This window comes from Trypanosoma equiperdum (genome assembly GCF_001457755.1).
Source record: "Trypanosoma equiperdum strain OVI genome assembly, contig: ctg_907, whole genome shotgun sequence".
In the NCBI taxonomy this organism is placed as follows: Eukaryota; Euglenozoa; class Kinetoplastea; order Trypanosomatida; family Trypanosomatidae; genus Trypanosoma; species Trypanosoma equiperdum.
Genome location: NW_027124873.1, coordinates 9367 through 27751, shown reverse-complemented (window position 1 = coordinate 27751; position 18385 = coordinate 9367). Strand labels below are relative to the sequence as shown.

At 46.8% G+C, this 18385-nt stretch overlaps 8 protein-coding genes and 1 pseudogene across 9 annotated transcripts; all 9 read right to left on the bottom strand.

Annotated features, from left to right (window-relative positions):
- Positions 1-44: 44 nt before the first annotated feature.
- On the bottom strand, positions 45-419 carry TEOVI_000445900 (uncharacterized protein; the record flags this gene model as incomplete). The annotated part of the gene is made up of 1 exon (XM_067227227.1): positions 45-419. One exon carries the CDS (start codon positions 417-419, stop codon positions 45-47), a length of 375 nt encoding a protein of 124 aa, XP_067083328.1.
- Positions 420-1079: 660 nt separating this feature from the next.
- TEOVI_000445800 (uncharacterized protein) lies at positions 1080-3089 on the bottom strand (the record flags this gene model as incomplete). The annotated part of the gene is made up of 1 exon (XM_067227226.1): positions 1080-3089. The coding sequence occupies one exon, from the start codon at positions 3087-3089 to the stop codon at positions 1080-1082; it is 2010 nt and encodes a 669-aa protein (XP_067083327.1).
- Positions 3090-4554: 1465 nt separating this feature from the next.
- On the bottom strand, positions 4555-5691 carry TEOVI_000445700 (mitochondrial carrier protein, putative; the record flags this gene model as incomplete). The annotated part of the gene is made up of 1 exon (XM_067227225.1): positions 4555-5691. One exon carries the CDS (start codon positions 5689-5691, stop codon positions 4555-4557), a length of 1137 nt encoding a protein of 378 aa, XP_067083326.1.
- Positions 5692-6969: 1278 nt separating this feature from the next.
- Positions 6970-8604, bottom strand: TEOVI_000445600 (uncharacterized protein; the record flags this gene model as incomplete). The annotated part of the gene is made up of 1 exon (XM_067227224.1): positions 6970-8604. The coding sequence occupies one exon, from the start codon at positions 8602-8604 to the stop codon at positions 6970-6972; it is 1635 nt and encodes a 544-aa protein (XP_067083325.1).
- A 1082-nt stretch (positions 8605-9686) lies between these two features.
- Positions 9687-11693, bottom strand: TEOVI_000445500 (carnitine O-palmitoyltransferase II, putative; the record flags this gene model as incomplete). The annotated part of the gene is made up of 1 exon (XM_067227223.1): positions 9687-11693. The coding sequence occupies one exon, from the start codon at positions 11691-11693 to the stop codon at positions 9687-9689; it is 2007 nt and encodes a 668-aa protein (XP_067083324.1).
- Positions 11694-12362: 669 nt separating this feature from the next.
- On the bottom strand, positions 12363-13202 carry TEOVI_000445400 (SEP domain containing protein, putative; the record flags this gene model as incomplete). Its single annotated transcript, XM_067227222.1, has 1 exon — positions 12363-13202. One exon carries the CDS (start codon positions 13200-13202, stop codon positions 12363-12365), a length of 840 nt encoding a protein of 279 aa, XP_067083323.1.
- Positions 13203-14278: 1076 nt separating this feature from the next.
- TEOVI_000445300 (uncharacterized protein) lies at positions 14279-14980 on the bottom strand (the record flags this gene model as incomplete). The annotated part of the gene is made up of 1 exon (XM_067227221.1): positions 14279-14980. One exon carries the CDS (start codon positions 14978-14980, stop codon positions 14279-14281), a length of 702 nt encoding a protein of 233 aa, XP_067083322.1.
- A 642-nt stretch (positions 14981-15622) lies between these two features.
- TEOVI_000445200:pseudogene lies at positions 15623-16516 on the bottom strand (annotated as a pseudogene). Its single transcript has one exon. A coding segment is annotated over exon 1 (894 nt).
- Positions 16517-17130: 614 nt separating this feature from the next.
- TEOVI_000445100 (uncharacterized protein) lies at positions 17131-17766 on the bottom strand (the record flags this gene model as incomplete). The annotated part of the gene is made up of 1 exon (XM_067227220.1): positions 17131-17766. The coding sequence occupies one exon, from the start codon at positions 17764-17766 to the stop codon at positions 17131-17133; it is 636 nt and encodes a 211-aa protein (XP_067083321.1).
- Between the last annotated feature and the right edge of the window lie 619 nt (positions 17767-18385).

Genomic DNA, 18385 nt, shown 5'->3' with positions numbered 1-18385 from the left:
AAAAAAAAAATAAATAAATAATAATAATAATAATAATAATAATTTCACGCACAGGTTACTCCGTTGAACTTTCCATCACATTGTCGCAAGACTTTAAATACTCTTTCGCATGCCAGGACACACGTTGATATATTCTGTAAGCAACTGAAACCATTGAGTGTTGCGCTGGTGATGCTGTTGGATTGCAGCATTACTGCCATGGCATGACTTAAAACACCTTCCAATGCATCGGAAGCAGCGCCAAGTGGTACGGCGGAGGAGGCCTCGGGGCCGAGCAGAGCACCACGCAATACTGAAGGAGTGGGAAGTGCACATGCGAGAGATGTGGGCCGAACATATCCAGTTAGAAGCGGGCTTCGGCACGCATTCAAATGCCGCTGCGTAAAGGTGCGACCCATGAAAAACACTGAGCGACGCATCCTTTTGTCACTAAGATTCAACAATTTTAGCCTCCAAATGTGATTCCTCCTTTCCCTCCTAAGATGTATCGTAGGACAATTTCGGTGAGACGAGTCTTTTTTTCTTTTGTTTTTTAACAAAAAGATTTTACTTGTCTTTTTCTTTTCGTTGATAAGATTACACTGATGTTTAGCAGTCAGCGTTTCAGTCCTAGCGAAACCTCCCCGAAGTTTCCTCCGCGAAGTGGGTCTTCGCTAATAGTGATATTCCCCCTTGCAACGCGGTAAACGTCAAGAAAGTGGAAGATTGCACGTGAGCAAGGTTGGTCAGATAGCAACAAATAGAGTAACAACAGAAAAAGAAAGTACTCAGAAGGCTCAAGAATGTGCTTTGGTATACAAAAGCAATGGCCAAAGCACGCGTGATGCAACAAATGAAGGCATCGTATAATCTGCATTTCTCCAATCACCAGTTAGATTTTGCCTTCACCCGTAAACTCAACACTTTCGAGTCGTCACCGGTAGTCATGTGGCCACGACTTGAACAACAACAACAATGCGATAAGCGATAAATGTTAAACACACTTACTTCAAACCACTTATGCAATTACACCACCAGCGGGAAAGCACAAACGCACCCCTTCACGCCTCACCAAGCGACGGTGTAAAAATATTCTATCGCTACTGTTCCCTCGACCCACCGTCTGCACCGATGTATGAAATAATTGCGCTCCCCGTACCACTCCCCGACTCATCACCTCGCACGTCAAACCACATGGGAAGCTGTCGAGCTATGAGCACAATGGAGCCGTACCGACGAACTAACTGTCGTGCATCGCGTGGAAGGTAATTCAGTACGGTAGCTTCCTGAGCCCCACCCACAGTGAACATTGCAATCAGCCGCACAAGATCTGCAAGCGTACGACACGGTGAATGAAGTAATTCTGCAGGTGGAGGCTGGCCATCCCTACGACCAACGACAAGGACCGTACTGAAGATCACTTCATATATTTTGAAGAACTCACGGTGACGCTCAAAGAACTCCTGTTTACACTCCCACACATCAAACGGAAGCTCTCGAGCAGCGGGTGAGTGGCGGAACCGAGTCCATAACACCGGATGCTCAATTGGCATAACTTGCATCAACATCCTCGCCTTCTCCTTTTCGCTCAGTTGCCTTCCAGGCCCGCAGACACTCCGAGCACCCGCAGAAGACGCGGGGATTCTTACGCCATGAGACGCAGCCGCGAGAAAAGGCGTCCACACGAAGCCCTCCTTCAACAGTAAGTATAACGAGTGCTGCTTTACAAAGGCTTCGACGGAGGCATACGCACATTGCAGTTGCCCTCGACTGCTTGTTGAAAGCGAGGCGACAAGTTCCTCAACCGAAAGGGGTTTCTCCCCAAGCAGCTGGAGACATTGGCGCAGGACCACTGGTATCGGAGTAGTCTGCCACGTCAAACTAGAAGGTTGTTCATGCCGTTCCATCACTTCCCACGGCCTAACCATATATGCTGTCATGTTTACGTCGAAAAGGTGACGAAGTCGATCAAAGACAAAAATGCACGCGGCATCCTTGTGAGTTGCCGGATAAATGTGAAGCCGCTCCATAAGGTCTGACGGCAGCACATCATCCAACTCCGTCATAGCTATGCCTGACCGCAGGCGCTGCAGGTTCTCGGGACTTGCCGATGCAAAGTTACGGAATGCTTCGATTAGCGGTTGGCCAAGGTTAAGCACCTCAAACCCCTGAGCAGATAAAGCCTCGCTGCCAACGTAGGGACGACGGTCGGCATCCATCATGCGGAGAAACACATCATTTATATCGTCTCCGGTCACACGACAATCGAGGATAGTGGCAGGTACACGCTGCAGTTCCTCCAATATCTCCTTCAAGGTGGCATCCGGAGAGAAGCACATACCAGAACGAGGCGATTGCATCACACTCCGAAGCGGAATATAAAATGAAAATGGAACAGTTTTTTGAAGAAGTAACAAGATTCGATTAAGCTTCGGATCATCAAAAGCGCTAATAGTTAACGTCGACTCATGAATGGATTCTGCTTGTCTGGTTGCATGACCAGCAGTAGAAAAGGCAGGAGCTGACGCTGCCAGTGGGTTGGATGTCGATGTTGGTGGTATCGGGTTCAACCCCATACGGGTCACAAAAGATGTTGGTGATGCCTTTACTATGCCATTCTGTACCAGCACGAGTGATGCGTGCTGCAAAAGGAAGGCCTCCAGTAGGCGCTCATTACCACACTTCCGTTGCTCAAGCGCTGGTAAAGAACGGTACAATTGTGAAACAGATAGTTGCTGTTGGGGTGAGGCGGCAACATTTGCCAAAACTTTTGCAATTAATGGAGTGCTACTTCCGGCGCGTCGCAGCTCGCTGGCGAGCATTACAACAGTTAAGCCGGACGAGGCGACCTCAACCTGAAACTTCGATGGCCGCTCCTTCACATACTGGCCGAGTCCACCTGTGTTATTTGATACAAGTTCCAACATTTCATCACTTAGTAAAGCGGAGACGCGCGGTAAGGGGAGTGCACCGTGACGACGCAATATAACCCGCATATTTTCCCACAGCATATCGTCCTCCTTCTGTGTGAGTCGCAAGCGCATGGAGTTCAAAAGTGCGCCGCAAGCCATTGTCACCGCTGAATGCGGATTTGAGCGGAAGCCGCGCATTGCAGATGTGTAAATGTGAATATGCTTCGAAACACCTAATACAATTTACCAATTAATTCCTCCTTCCACTTGCGTTTCCCTCAGTTCCGTCTGCTTCCCCCCCCCAGTGATTAGATCAATAAACTCAACGCAACAGCCACTAGTACGTGGGAGACAGCTTACAAAGACAACAACACACAAAGAAAAAGCATACACGACGAAGCGTATAAAACAGAATTAAACCAACATCAAAGGTTTTTTTCTTTTTGAAAGGGATCCGCAGGGGATATAAAAAAGAGTCGAGTAATAATAACAAGTTCAACGGCGTGCTTCGATAATTAAAGGAGGGCGTGGAAAAAGAAGAGCATGGAAAGCTTGTTAGGGACTGATGGAACTTAGTGTAACACTAAATCAAGACAATGAAAGAAATTTTAAAAAAACAAAAAAGGAAACGACTCAAGTTAAAGGAAAGAGAACATGAAAGACGATCAACAGATCCCTACCGCCAAAATTCGACACACAAACAGTCATGTAGTCTCTTTTTTTAAAAAAAAAAGAAATGATGTCGTTGTTACTTCCTTTACTTTACTTTCCATTTGAGTTTTGTTCATTTTCTCCTTCCCTCTTGCTTTTCACCCTCTTTTTCTCCTTCCAGGGGGCAGCGGGGCGGGGAGGCGGGAGGGGAATACACTTGCAGATCAGTACATTTACTTTAAACGCATATAAAACTGAGAGTGTGAGGCCATCAAAAAAAAAAAAGGAGAGAGATGGAAGGAAATGATGTATATGCTTACGTAAATTTCTTACGTCCGTTCCTGTTCTTGCGCATGAGTTAAACAGCACATTTGTTATTACCGTATCAAAACAATAAAAACTATTGTGGTGTTATATATATGTATATATATATACGTTAAAATTGTCGCTGGGAACTATAACAACATTGATTTTTTTTTCTAAAGAGGGTAAAACTCTACTGTCTCTGTGACAAATTTCTTCCTTTATTTCTCGTTGTTGTAAAAGCAGTAATGTTTGATAACACAACTTAGAAGAAAGAAGGAAAAAACAAAAGAAACAAATACAGGTTGGAACGTTTCGTTATCACTAATCCATTCGCCACATCGTCATTGACATCTTTTCTTTCTCCAATGCGCTTCCTTCTTTTTCCTCACTCGATATTTAAACAATTGAAAGCACTTCACACGCCTCCCGTACTGCGAAAGATACGCAGGGAAGGAAAAAAAAATAGTGTATAAAGTACACTGATAAAACATGCACATGCACCTCTATGAAGTCTTCCCCCTATCCCTCTCCCGAACGAAAAACATGCAAATCAAAAAGAAAAAAAAGAAAAGTGCCGTTAAAAAAATAAATAAATGAACGTTTTTTTCCCCCCTAACTCAAAACAAATTAAACCTGCACATGCATAGCCCCGCTAAAGTATGGCTGAATGAACCAAACAACCTCAGGTATCGATTAGCCCAGCGAATCAAACAGCCTTCCAGCAGCTCTGGACGAATACGAAAATGCTCTGCGAAATGGCCATACCGAGGCCAACACGTGCGGATCCCCACCCGATATTCAATCGACTATTCATCCACCGAAGCGCTGCCATCGGGTAACGATGCCGCTGAGTTGACCGCTCCATCAGTCGAGTCCGCAACGGATCCTGTTGATTCATTGCAACCCTTTCGCTTCCACCATGAGTGGCATGAACACTCGTGTAACTCTCACCACTACGGTATACAAAAAGAGTTTGTAAGTAGAGAAACTGCAATAACTGAATGTAACGCACCGGTCCGGATCCTGACGGAACACCGTAAACGACAGAACGTACGTAGTTGAACGGCGAACTAAACACAGAGGCGAGCATTGCAGCGAAGAGGTTGGAGGCAAAAACTGCGCTATCGACTGATGGCTTTTCTGCACGATGGGTAGATAACGCCTCACCGGAGTTATGTGACGCCGCCACGAAAGGTGATGGGGAATTGTTATCAGTCGCGTGGCTACATGCTGGTGATGCCAAGCCAAGGTACTGTGCCTTCTGGGTGATGCTCTGTCCCAAAAAAGTAAAGAAACAATGAACATTTCGGCTATTCCTGCACATTTCGTACACTATGCCAAACACACTGTCACGAAGGATTGTAGCCACAATACCCCGAAAGAAGATTGATAACCCCTTCTCCTCATATACGTTGCGCGTGACGTGAAAAAATGAAAATTTCTCTTCTACACTCCACATACGGTACTTTACAACCTGCATTCCGTTCAGTAGACTACCGTTGAGAGTACCTGCGACGGCACCAATGAGAAAAGCGTTAACGCCGGGGGAATTAGACGCATGGAAACACGCTGGCATATACCTGTCAATGAAGATGCGTGTGGAGTCCTGCCAGAACAAATATGAAGCAGCCACTAGTGTACGGTAAACGGCAGCGTTCACAAATCCCTGAAAGGGATGTTCGAAGTTACGGCGGTCAAGAAAGTGATGACGACGGTACATCACTCTCACGTAGAGGGCCCTATCAAACGGATTGAACAAAACGGCCTGAGCAGCACCAGAGATTAAAGCTGGCCCCGCAGTAAGCAAGAAACTGTCTCGGTTCTTTTCATCTTGCGTGGTCATTCCATGCAAAGACCCGTCTCCCGCTTAATTAACAAAAAATTTCCCTAGGAGTAGCACCCTTTTTTTTTTCTCCGCTGTCACTTCAATCACACCACCTTCCCCCAACCGACGAAAAGGGATAGGCACACCGGCCTTCGTGTATTTCCCGACTGTAAAAGTCTAATGAAACCCCTCTCTTCCCCTTCCCCTCCACCAACACCAACACAAGCACACACTTTCTTCCTCTGCCATCCAAACAACTCGTCACGCGGGCGTGACATGTCAGAGGAAGACCATGCACAAGAGATATCGGAAATACAAATAAAGGAATATAACATACGGCCACCAAGAAAGAAAAAAAAAAGTGATAGCAACAGCAACAGATGCTGTTAGAAAGTTTAAGCACTTGCACCACCCTGCAAATACCTGCATGAGTGGGTATTACAAACGAACATGTATAGGAAAGTGGAAACTTAATTAGACGGGAGGGGGCAAGTAGAAAATGTGTAAAGAAGGTGTGGGTGCCGCTGGTGCATAAAGAGTAGAGAATTCACAATGTTCTCCATACTTTAAGTTGGTTCAGGGCAGTAAAAATAACCGAAAACAACGAAAGCGGACAATCGACAGCTGAAAGGCGTGCGAGATTGTTGCAGTCTCTTTTCTTTCCTTATATTTCATTCGTTTATTCTGCCGACCCTGTAACTCTTCCGCTTCCAGTCTTTCCACAGCGAGATTCGCTATGGACGGTTGGAAGACGTATTCGTGTTGATCATTCAACAACGAATGTTTTGCATTGTATCTTTACCTGACGTTAAACACCTCCTTCTTTCCATTTATTCCTTATCCCTGTTACGTTTTCATTTTTCACCTCAACGAAAACGTATCTTTTCAGATAATCTCTCTCATCCCTCTTCTCCTTTTCCCAGATGTTTAGGCGGTGCCACAATGGTGTCGTGAAATAGGGAAATGTCGTTGTGAAAAATAATGCACTTCCCGAAGTCCACCTCCAGCTCAGCGGAAATTATGGCAGCAAAACATGATGCCTTTAGTTGAGTAACACATATTTCATTCCTTTCCTCGCATTTTTCATCGTTACATCCTTCATTAGATTACTTTACTTATGAACCATATCCCTGGTCCAAAGATAGTATTTCCCCCTTTTTCCTTTGTTGTTAGTGCCCCGTGCCATCTTCCACAAGAATGATACCAAACACATCACAATTATTTCTTTTTTTCGCTTGCACGTGCACTCCCTTTTGCGGATTCGCTCAGGAGATCTGCGAGCCTTTTACCTCACTTTTAATACTTCCAACCACGACTTCTTCCTTGGAGGTCTCTGCTGGACCCTCTATTGCTCTGCGGCCTGTAATTCGATTCAGTGCGGGGTCTCTTGTTAACTGCTGGAAGCTGAGCGTCGTAGCCAGAACGCCCTCCCTTAGCGGATGGTAGCAGCCCCTCACGACCCTGCCGAAGGACGGGCAACTTGTGTTTGTGGGCCCAACTTTCCGTGATGGCGCCCATAGGAATGTGACTGGAGGAGAAGGATGACAAAATGATGCGGAGGTTGTGGCAGGAACCCAACATCTCAGCCTCCTTCGCTCCCGCTGATGACTTCTGCACCAGTCGCTTCACAGCGTAGATGAGGAGGGGTTCCACCTTCTCCACAGCTGCCAGCATATTACGACACTTCGCTGTGAATTGTTCGTCTTTAAGCTGTTTTACAAAATCCAGAGGTTTCTTCTGGCCAACAGAAGTGAGAGCAAGAAGAAGTGCCTCAAGCGTCGTTAAATACTCGGGCAACGTGTTTCCATCGCCTATAAGGTTCATAACATGTTCTAGAAGAGTTTTATACAGCGTGTCCGTGTTTTCAGGTGTTGCCGAGCGCGCGGCGAGGAGGAGTAGCTTCGCATGCCACATTCCCCTAACTGTCGTACCGTCGACCGGTGCGGAAAGCAGTCCGGCCTCATCTAGCATAGGGGTAAGATCATATGTAACAGCGCCCACGTGCTGTGCAACCAGACTGAGAGACTCAAGTGCACGATCGGTGTTGAGTTTGGTGCTGGCCAAAAAAGCGGTAAGGAGCGGCAAACCCTTTTTCTCCTCAACAGAAGGTAGTGACGCTGCTATCCGTGCGAGTTGGGCAAACTCTGTTATGGTAACAGCAGAGAGAACACGGATGATGAGAGCGAGTACGTGCTCCTGAATTTCCTCTGTCCATTGCGGACGAAACGATGCCGTTTGCGCCACCTTCCTCAAACGAGCCATAGCTGTGCGGCGTTCCTTCTGTAATTGATCCTCTTCCTCGGCTTCACGATCATCGCTTAACCAATGTAGCAGTTTTGTGACAACCGGACGAAACGCCGTGCTTACGAGTGTATCCAGCGCCTTTGAGGCTGCTGAACGAACAGGTTCAGCAAAGCCGTTTTCGTCAATCATCACCTGCATCAACACATCCGCCCCCTCACGGGACAGGTACTCCCATTTTTTATCGAGCATGGAAACGGGACCGAGCGCAGCAATGCCCTGCACTGCCGCAACCAACAACTGTTGGGTATTATCGGGTCCGCTGAGTATTTTCACGAGAGAGGTAACCACCTTTTTGAGTGCATTACCGTCGCGCATATGCTGTCCGTATTTCGCAAAGAACTCGAGCATCCTCACGCGCAGCAGCAGTGGAGTTTCCGCCTTCTCTGCCTCTACAAACGTCTGTGCGATTTCCTCAGCGAAATCGTTCACCTTCGCGGGATCTTCCGCAACGGCAGCCTGCAGCACGGCGTACAATTCGGAGGCGGAAGTTGTGCCTTGAGGGGTGTCCAAATGTTGCATTGTTGGCGAAGACGCAGTCGGCGTCGTTTCTGCTGCCATCACCGGGGAAGTGGTGAGATCCTCCTTTTCATCATTCTTTGCGGTTGCAACCTTCTTCTTAACCGGCATTGTGTCCCGTATCTGTAACCAAGTACACAAAGTTCCACAACGCGTAAGTCCTCTCTTTATGATTTCCCCAACTTTTAGCTCCCCAAAACACTACCTTCTCTAGTATCCCGTTGTCCTGAAATAAAAGACAACGAAGGACCGTATTCGCCAATTATGTAAACAAATATAGATGTGACTATTGCCTTCGGTGGCCGCACGACACTTAATGTTATGATGCAGCAACTTATAGAATGCGTAATTGAAACAAAGAACCAAGGAAAAGAAGGAGGACCAGGACAGAAGTACCAGTGACAACACAGTACGCTGGAAGCGACATATACAAAAGTATACAAAAATAAATTCGTATAAACATATACAAATTATTGCAATTTGCATACGCGTCGTGCTCATGAAAACGAAGAAAGGAAAGGAACGGTCCGAAAACGATACGGTCTGTGAGCAAGCATGAAATCCCCAACACTGAAAAGTGTGAATAATGGAGGCAGAATGAAGCTGCGTGGTGATACTTCCTTGCTTAACTCACCACTCCCTCCCAGCTGCAACTGTCCCAACAACCAGAAACAAGATGAAAAAGTCGTACAGCGTACTGTGTACAATAGAACCCATTGTTTGATGAAACAGTTGTCTACAAACGACCACTTAATGGGAACTCGTGCACAACCCGTGTGATAACTGTGTAATTTACATGTGATTATACCGTCTATATCACCAAACGGAGATGTGAGAACGGCGAAGACATGTTTTCCGCACCAACTCACAGTGATGCATAATAGTAATTGATGCAACAATGTAATTAAAAACACATACGATTTTGTGAACTACCGTATCAAACACAACAATTCAAAGAAACTAGCGGTTAGCACACGGAAAGTCAAAAAAAAAAACCTTCCCACTCCCCTTTTCCTCCTTCAACTACATCGCTCAGCGTATCAGTGAGGTGATCGGCTGCGCGCTCTCCCCATGCTCCAAAGGCGGTGGCACACTTTCCTCATTTGCATCAATCCTCCACAACATAGCAGCTAAATAAAGGTACAGCTTCTTGAGGGCATGAAAATTTGCGTAACGTCCATCCTTTCATCCACCTAATCCTCGAGCATATTGTAGCAATCAACAACAGCAGTACATATTGCTCGCGAGAATTCCTCGGCGGAGTGTATGGGCCCACACTCCTTCCAGCACGACACGTTAAACAGTAAACACTCCGGTCCCGCTGCATAGCCCACACCGTACCCAGCACTAACAGGCCCAAAGCCTCCACCAACGACAGCATTTGAAAAAAGTGACGAAGTGCTCAGAATGTTACTCGTGAGTGTCGCGTATGAAGGGTCACTGAAAAGTAGTGGAACACGCTGTGGGTTACGGCGCTCTGCTACCTTACTTAAGGCGAATAAGTGGCAATCCACACCTTGACCTGTGCGGGTATTCTTAACGTTAGTCCTGTGCTTTTTCACTGCACACAAAAACGCACCTCTCTTTTCACTAATTGGAACTCCCGGTGAGTCCATCAACATCGTAAACGCCTGACTCTCAATTGTAGCCGGCCGAATGCAATCCGTTCGGCCGCGCAGATAGGCTGCTGTACTGCAACTTTCATATGTACTGACCGTGCTTTTGTTAAGCCTCCACCATGCAAGTTGCATCGCCACTTGCATTAGTCCATCCAAACCAATGCGCAAATTGCGCAGCAATGGGTCGTTAAAGCCTGTCCCGGGTAGCAGCGAAGTGCAAAAATCAAGCCGTCGCATATCCCCACTCATTCGCGTCTTCGCCTTTAAAGCCTGATGCTGCAACTCGGGCGGGAGACACCATTTAAGTTGGCGCACTGGCTCCGTTGGCGAAACGTCCCTTGGCATATCCTTGCTAGGGCGCATGATGGAGTGATTAAACACATCCTCAACGTACCGCTTTACGACTAAGCCGTCACCCCAACTATGTTCAAAGCTAACTCCTAACGTACCGTCCTTCGTGACAATTATGCTAATGCTCTTATCAAACCAACGATTCGTTTCCTTCGCCAACATAGAACGTGTGGCTCCCGTGGCCCCTCCGGGTTTGAGGTAATCCACCACCACATCGTCATCGAGGCACACCACGAACAGGGCAGAGTCAAGCAACTCAAGGTTCTGTTGATTGACTTGGTGGCGTGCCATTGACAAACGCACCGCATGCCACGACGTCCGATCCATCGATGTAAAAATGCCAACATCAATATCCGGCGGCGCGGCGTTCAATTCGGCGATCGCCTTGAGCCGTGCATATATTTGTTCGTCTGGAAGCGGTCGACAATCCTTGTCCGCGACTGTTACCACGTACTGCTGACCACGGTACAGCACAATAATATGCTGTGCGAACCCAACTGCCTTAATCTCATCCCGGAGGACTCCTGGCACGCGCGTAGAGCACATTAGGTAGTCGTACCGTGACATGTCAAGCGGAAATGCATGGAAGTTAGAGCCAACACTCATAACTTTGGCAGAGACATATTCAGGAGATAACGCCACTGTGCGCTGAAACCAGTCGCTTCGACAGTAATGGTTTGGTGGTGCAGAGTAATATATATCTGGTTGCAAAGTGTTATCAAGATATTTCTGCTGGAAAATAACACTGCTGGATATCCAAAACGTTGCTCGCGTAAGCATATCCTGCTTATCTGCATCCCGTCGTGTAACGAGGCATGGGTTACGATTGATTGGAAGAGGCGTTCGGTCCATAAGGTAGCGGTCGCACCAATCAGCTGATACGTATGAAGTGTGCCTGTTTGCCTTGTTAGTTCGCACCAACTCATCCTGCAGAACTATACCTTCATTGGCTTCAAACTCCTGCACCACCTTGGCTGTGAAGTCATACTGTTTGGGTGGCACAAGGGGCTTTACAGCTTCAAGGTACCTGGCGCATGTTTTCTCCAGCTTTGGCACTGGAAGACGAAACAGACTGCGCTGCAGATGCCTAGTTGGAAGAACAGATGTATGGAGTGCCGTGCAGTCCGTGCAAACGCCAGTTGAGATGCGCTGCACCAGTGGTCCCCAGAGGCTCCAATCTGTAAAATCTTTTAACGCCTCTAAGCGCCAGCAAACAGAGGAAAGGCGCATTTCTCCTGTCACTTGATAAGGGAACGCAAGAGTTGGGTATTCACCTATTTCACTAATTTTTATGTTCACTGCTCGTCCCTCCACTTCCCCTCCCCTTGCAAAACCTCAAGCACTCGCTAGCAGGGGAAATATTTATCACGCCTTGAATACTTTCGCGGGGGCGAGGCGTTACCCCACCTTCTCTCCTGACAGCCGGTGTAGTGTCGCTACCTGCGTGTTGCAGGTAATATACGCGTATATATATACAAGTGTCCTGTCGGAGAAGGCAAGTAGACAACGAAAAGAAAAAGATGGAAAGAGTAAATAATCGCATAAAACCCCGAGGGGGTTAGGACACGCAGTTTCACGAAACGAGCAGAAGTTCATATAAAAACAACGACGAAGGTAATTCAGCGACACATTAACATATTTTGAAAGAAAAAATAGATATATGTGTCTGGTGAACCCCAAGGTTCCACCACAAGGGAAAAGAGTGAGAATGGAAGATGCAAACTCCTTCTTCACTAAGGTAAGGCAGTCCCTTTTCTCATTATAAACTCAAAAAGGGGGTAAAAAAAAAAGAATGAAAAAGAAGAAAGCAAGTGGGGTTGCCCGCCGCAATCCTCAAATGAAGTGCAAGCAAAACAATAAAAAAAACACTGTTTCGGTCCCTTGTCCGCTTCCAGGATATTAAAGGGTTCTCACAATCACGGTACAGTTGGACAATCTGGCCTCATCAACGGTTTTGGATTCATCGCTAAGTTGCCTTGGAGGTACATCGCGAACCACAAGTTTGAACGCTCCCAAGTGAACATTTGCATACGCTGCGGCAAGACCATACACATCGGCCACAGTGTGTCGTTTGGGGTTCACCTTGAATTCCTTGCGCTCACCGAAAAGATTGACAATCGCTATTTTCGCCTGTTCCTCCCCCTCGTGAAACTCAAATGGGCGAGCATCAACAGGTGAGGCGACAGCTCCCATCTCAGCATTCACTTCAGCTTTCGAAGCACCTCCCGACGTTCCCTCATCCAGTCTCCTCCCGGTACCGGGGAAACGGACATCGCTCTTACAGTCCAAATGCATGCAGTCGATGAGACGCAATGATATCTTTGTGATGGGATACATGGCCGTCAGCCGTGCAGGGACAATCCCCTCCCGCACTGATTCGAAGAATTCCACTGATTCCGGACTGTCCATTGAGAGTAGCGGCCCGTCGTCAATTGTGTACCCGTCGCGGTACACTCTAACGTTAACGGTGCGCTCCTGAAGCGCTGTGGGAGAAATGAAAGGGCTGTTGGCCTGTGTGTGACCCAAGCGCCTGCCATAACCATAAAAGGCTTGGGGTGCGGTGGACCTCCCGTCGCTGGCGGCCACGGGAGCGGAGCGGAAAAGGGAGTCAATCATCCCCTTCACTGAACTGCTGTCGGCCGGGGCATCAACCTGCTGCCCGGAAGAGGGGCCACCTCCAACGAAATAACTTACCCCCTTCTTCTTATCTGTGTCTTTTGACGGACCACCACCACTCATTAGTATGAATTCTTTTTTTGTGTGTTTTTTGCAAAGCAACAAAAAAAAAAAGATCGACTTACTTAATTTCGATTCCAATGTAGCGGTAGACTCCGGGTCGATTGATGCCGAATAACTACGTTTCTGTCTCGGGAAGAAGGTGCGCAGCCACTCTACTCGCTTTTTCCTTTTTTTCTCCTGAAGCGTTTCTTCGGTCACTTGTTGTCTCCTCCCACCTTATTTGTCTTTTTAATCTTTTTTAGGCAATAGTTCGATAACTACAATGAATGACTCCCTACAGTCTCTATTCAACGAAGTTTTATTTTCGTTGAGTCTCTTGTAAATTGTTTTGCGATTGTCCAACAACACTTCGTGCTGGTGAGAAATATGATGAAAATCGCGCAAGCAATAAGAATTAGAACAGTCAAAACAACAAAAACGAAGGAAAATGGATCTGAGAGACATCATTTTATATAAAATACAAAACCGTGGCAGCTTCGCACACACACACAAATGGTAAACAAGGTAGAACGGAGTAGGTGGAAAAAAAATAAACAAAAAAGTTACGAGCAATGCAGAGAAAACATTCCGCTATAGAGCTATAAGCGACAAAAATAAAAAATTAGGGCTCAGTAATGTGACCAAACAAACAGCTCAAAGCCGGTTCCGTTGCCGTGGCATCAGAAGTTAGAAGGATGATAACGAGCAAAAGGTACAGAAGGAATCATATTAAGTAAATACGTGGACGTTGACATGCACATATCACTTTGAGTGATGCATTTCAACAGTCCTTGAAGATTCCACAGCAGATAAAGCACAAAACGTAGACGATATATACACGTATGTATATATATATATATGTGTGTGTGTGTGTATGTGTGTGTGATGAATATGATCACGTGAAAGTCAGGTCCTTGCTAACACGGTAAAACAAAATGGTGACGTGAAGTAATGAACCATATTGTCGATAACTCCTCGCGTGGCTACTACAGCTCTTACTATACCGTTCACACAAAATTTATCCTTCTGAAGTCAAAAATCATAACGACATGTTTCGAACTTACGCAGCCTGTGCTTGGATTGCGTCACTTAGTTTCCTAAACAAATGGATGTAGCATTAGTTGAAAGTGAAGGAGTGTTCTCTCATCAGCAGTCAGGTGAGGTAGGCTCTGTAAACACGTGGCTTCCCAATCACTTAAATTCCGCTGCACGGTATTGTGGGTCTCTTTAGATACTTCCACATAGAGATTTTTCATGGAAACGCGGAGCTCTTGCAAGAAGTCAGTTCCGTTGTAAAGCTGTCCGTATGTAATAAAGAGATGCTTAAGCCACTTCGCTTCCTCCGTATACGCATTATGAGCAGCTGAGGATGTCCCTGCAGCAGTTGCTTCAGCTGCCAACTCGCTCGCCGAGTTTGGCACCATCGGATGAACAGTCAAGTCCCCACGGCAAGTCGATAGCAACGTCCGGCATCGCTGCGACTGTCTGCTATTCTCTAGTATTTCTGATTCACTTGAACGCTGTCGGTTCTGCAACTCTCGATGCTCAACATCGAGCTGCAGCAGCTGCGCTCTTGCATCCGCTAACTTCGCCACAACTGCTTCCCGCTCCATAAAATTTTTGTCGCGCTCCTCCTCAACAAGCAACTTTCGGTACCGCAACTCTCCAATGATTCGCGCGCGTTCTTCCGACTCCGACTGCATGGTGGCTATAATTTGCAGGAACTGTCGGGCCTCCTGCGGCACAGTGCTGCCCTCCTGAGTTTCAGTCCCTGTAACAACATCGGTGCGTTCAATCATGCGGAAAAAATAGATAAATATTTGTGAGCTCGTTCCTTGCCGCTGCCAAAATGACTACAGGAAAACAGTTAAAAACTCAGACCTGAGGGAGGGAGAACGTTATGTATTTAAACACCGACGTAGTGAACATGAACGAAGCAGTTAATTGAGATTACCAATGGTCGGATCGTCACTCCCAAAATCAAAAAAAAAAAAGAGATATGGGATGGGTGGTTTATTTGCTTATTAGTACATCTGGTCTGCAAACGGCCCCTTTCCCATCAGACCGTGTGAAAAAAGACGGGCTTCCTGGCAAAATCTTGAGGAAGGTCCGTCAAAAGAGAAAAAAGGAAATTCCTCGCAAGGAATTTAATCCATGCGATTGGCAAAAATAAGAAGAAGGAAGACGGTAATGCACAGTGAAAACTCGGTATTCTTTCTGTTTTGTTTTTCTCTCTTGTGGGAACGCCTGGTAAAATTTAATTATGTGTTTGACAACTCTACACAGAGTTGCAGCAATGTTTAAAAGTACAAACACACCCATTTTATTCTCTCAAAGTGCCCTTTACCTCCCAGCAAAGGAAGAAACAACTCAAGTGAGTTAACTAATAATGAATGGACGTGGGAGAATGATCGCTGCTTTCAGCACTCCAACAATTTACATTAGTCCACATCCCGCACACTAAAGCGGTAGTGGTTGCTACGGACCCCCTCGCCACGATGGTGAAACGGACAGTCCTTCACGGAAACAAATGGGCACTGGCCTAAAGCCCTAACACTCTTCAGCGTAACGAAGGGTCTCAGGGCACTAATATGTCTCGCCTCAGATGTCTCCCATTCCTCAATGATGCTCCGATACTGCTCCTCTGAGCGAAAAAGTGACTCGATCGCACGCTGAAAACGCATCTTGGCCCCAACTATCCTTTCCACACACTGTCGCGAATCGCGTACCCTAAACTCGGCGCGCTGTATCATCCGCCGCTCTTCCTGCTCCTGCTCAATCAGCTGCTCTACGCGAATGGCAAAGGATTGGGCAAGCCAAGGCCCATTCTTGGCGCGGTACTGCTCTTGCTTCCGCTGAAGAGAGATACGGAATGCTGTGAATGCATTAATGCTTTCGACGCTCCCTTCTTCCTTCTGCATAAGGACCATGAACGCCTCCTTCTCTGCTTTAACAAGTTCCTTATACTTCCGCCGCTGCAGCGCCATCAGACGGCGTGACCTCTCCCTGTCTAGTACCATATTGTCAGATGACCCTACAACGGAATTCTGCCAAACATCCGGCATTCCCCTATCCCAGTACTGGTCCAAGTAGTAGTTACTGCCATACGCCGTGGAGGCTGTCGTTGCAACATGAGGCAACCCGGGCAAAGATGAGGGATATTCTGACGCCCGCCTATTCGAGTTGGCAATGGGCCACGGTGTTGCCATGGCGTCGTCAAAGTTTCCAGGTAGCGTCGGTAAGAGAGATGATCGCATCGTCGTCACAGATCTGCCTCCAATGATTGAAGACCCAACGCTCTTCGGCGCGGCACTCATTCTCCCCTTCTGCCCCATCGTTATGGCGAGCGCAGTCGTAGTAAAATTCTTCTTTTTAAGTAGTGATAACAACTGTAAATACAGCAAAGGCGAACAAAGGAATAATTAGAAAAACAAAAAGGACTCGAAAAGAGACCCTCAGAGGGAGTACACCTACGAACAAGGAAAACGTGCACTTCCAAATCAACTAACTTGCTTCACCTGGTTAAAAGTTCGGCTGCACGATAACAAGAATGTACGGAGGGAGAAAGTCACTGTGGTGAAAGAAAAGGAGGCACAATGAGCATATGCAACGACTCAATTGAAGCAAACAGTATAGGATATATATATATATATATATATAGTCGGTGAGAACAGATATACAAGCGCGCATGCACGAGCACACGCCTATGCCATTTGGGCACTTGACGTTATACACACAGTACAGGAAAATATCGTTAATAAACGGGACATTAAGGAGCAACTTGAAAAAGTCAGACACCACGAGACAGGAAAGAAAAGAAAAGTGGGGACACCTCGACACTACTGGTGTGTCTTTCACAAAGGCAAAGGTAACAAAAGGAAGAAACCTAACGTACAGAAACACGAGGGTTGCTCCACAAGGTCACATAACTTGAAGTCGGTACACTCCATCAGACTGCGAGTAAGGGAAGCATGATTTTACAAAATCCTGAAAAATTTATCTTACTCTCCCCTTCGTTCAGCAGACCAGCAGCGATACCGTGAGGACTAAGAATTGCTTCGGCCATTCCTTCGCTGATCGCGGCACCAGCAATATGATTACACGCCTCCACGAGGGCACTGCGTGTCATCATATGCCCCGAATCTGCCACACTAGTAAATACGCTGTAAAGGCAGCCCTGCGCCATTCGCTCACGCCTTGCGGGTGACGCCCACAAACTATCTAAAACACTGCATACATCCTTCAGCGTTACGTACGACATTTCCGAAAGGGGACGTCCAACTGTCATTAGGAAGGCATCGCGAATTTCGCGTAAGCTGAGTGCACTTGGTCTCTCCCCCACTTTACCATCTCCCATTGAATTAGCCGATGGAAACAGTGCGTAGAGTATGGAAAGTAGGTGCTGACGCGGTATGCGGCCGCTATCATCCTCGTCCCAAGCTATGAAAAGGAGCGAAGCCTGCTGTCTTTTAACCTCATGGAAGGAAAAAGTCCAGGTAAGAGGAGTTTTCTCTGTTGATTTGGTGGTCTTAACCTTTTTCGCTTTCCCCTTCTTTATTGTACTGTTCACCTTTGCGGTTTTCATTGTAGCGTACAGACAAGCACACAATCCTTCCCGTCCCCGCTTCCCTCACTAACCGAAGCAACAAAAGCAAATGTCAGATATGAGGGGGAAAAGGTACAACGATGCGATTATTCCCATTTTGAAGGAAGTATAATCAAAAAAGCTGCACCGAAACAATGCGACGGCCATACACTAACGCGCATGGATTGCAAGCGCCTCAAAAAGTGGGCCAAAAAAACACCAGTCGTGATTAAGTTAAATGTAACTGAAGTTTGAGATCCCAAACGGCAATTGCTCTTCCTTTCTATATTCCATTCCTTCACCGCCTGCTCTCCATCCGGTCATCTTTCCCAGAAGAGCATCCACAAAACGGATCCTTCCACACTCACACACACAAACACAGGCACACAATCCAGCCAACCAAAAAAGACGTGATAGACTGCTATTTCCCTTCCTTATCTTTTCCCCCCTTTTTAAACAAAAGTGATTGACGCCGCACCTCTGGTGTCTTTAACTATTATTTTTTCGCGAACGTTGTTGCAACGCTCGCAATTGGTGCATACACCTGTATTATGTGAGGTACCCCGTTTCCGTCGGTGGCCCCACTGTTGTGACTTTGACCTCTTCGCACCCCGCTGAG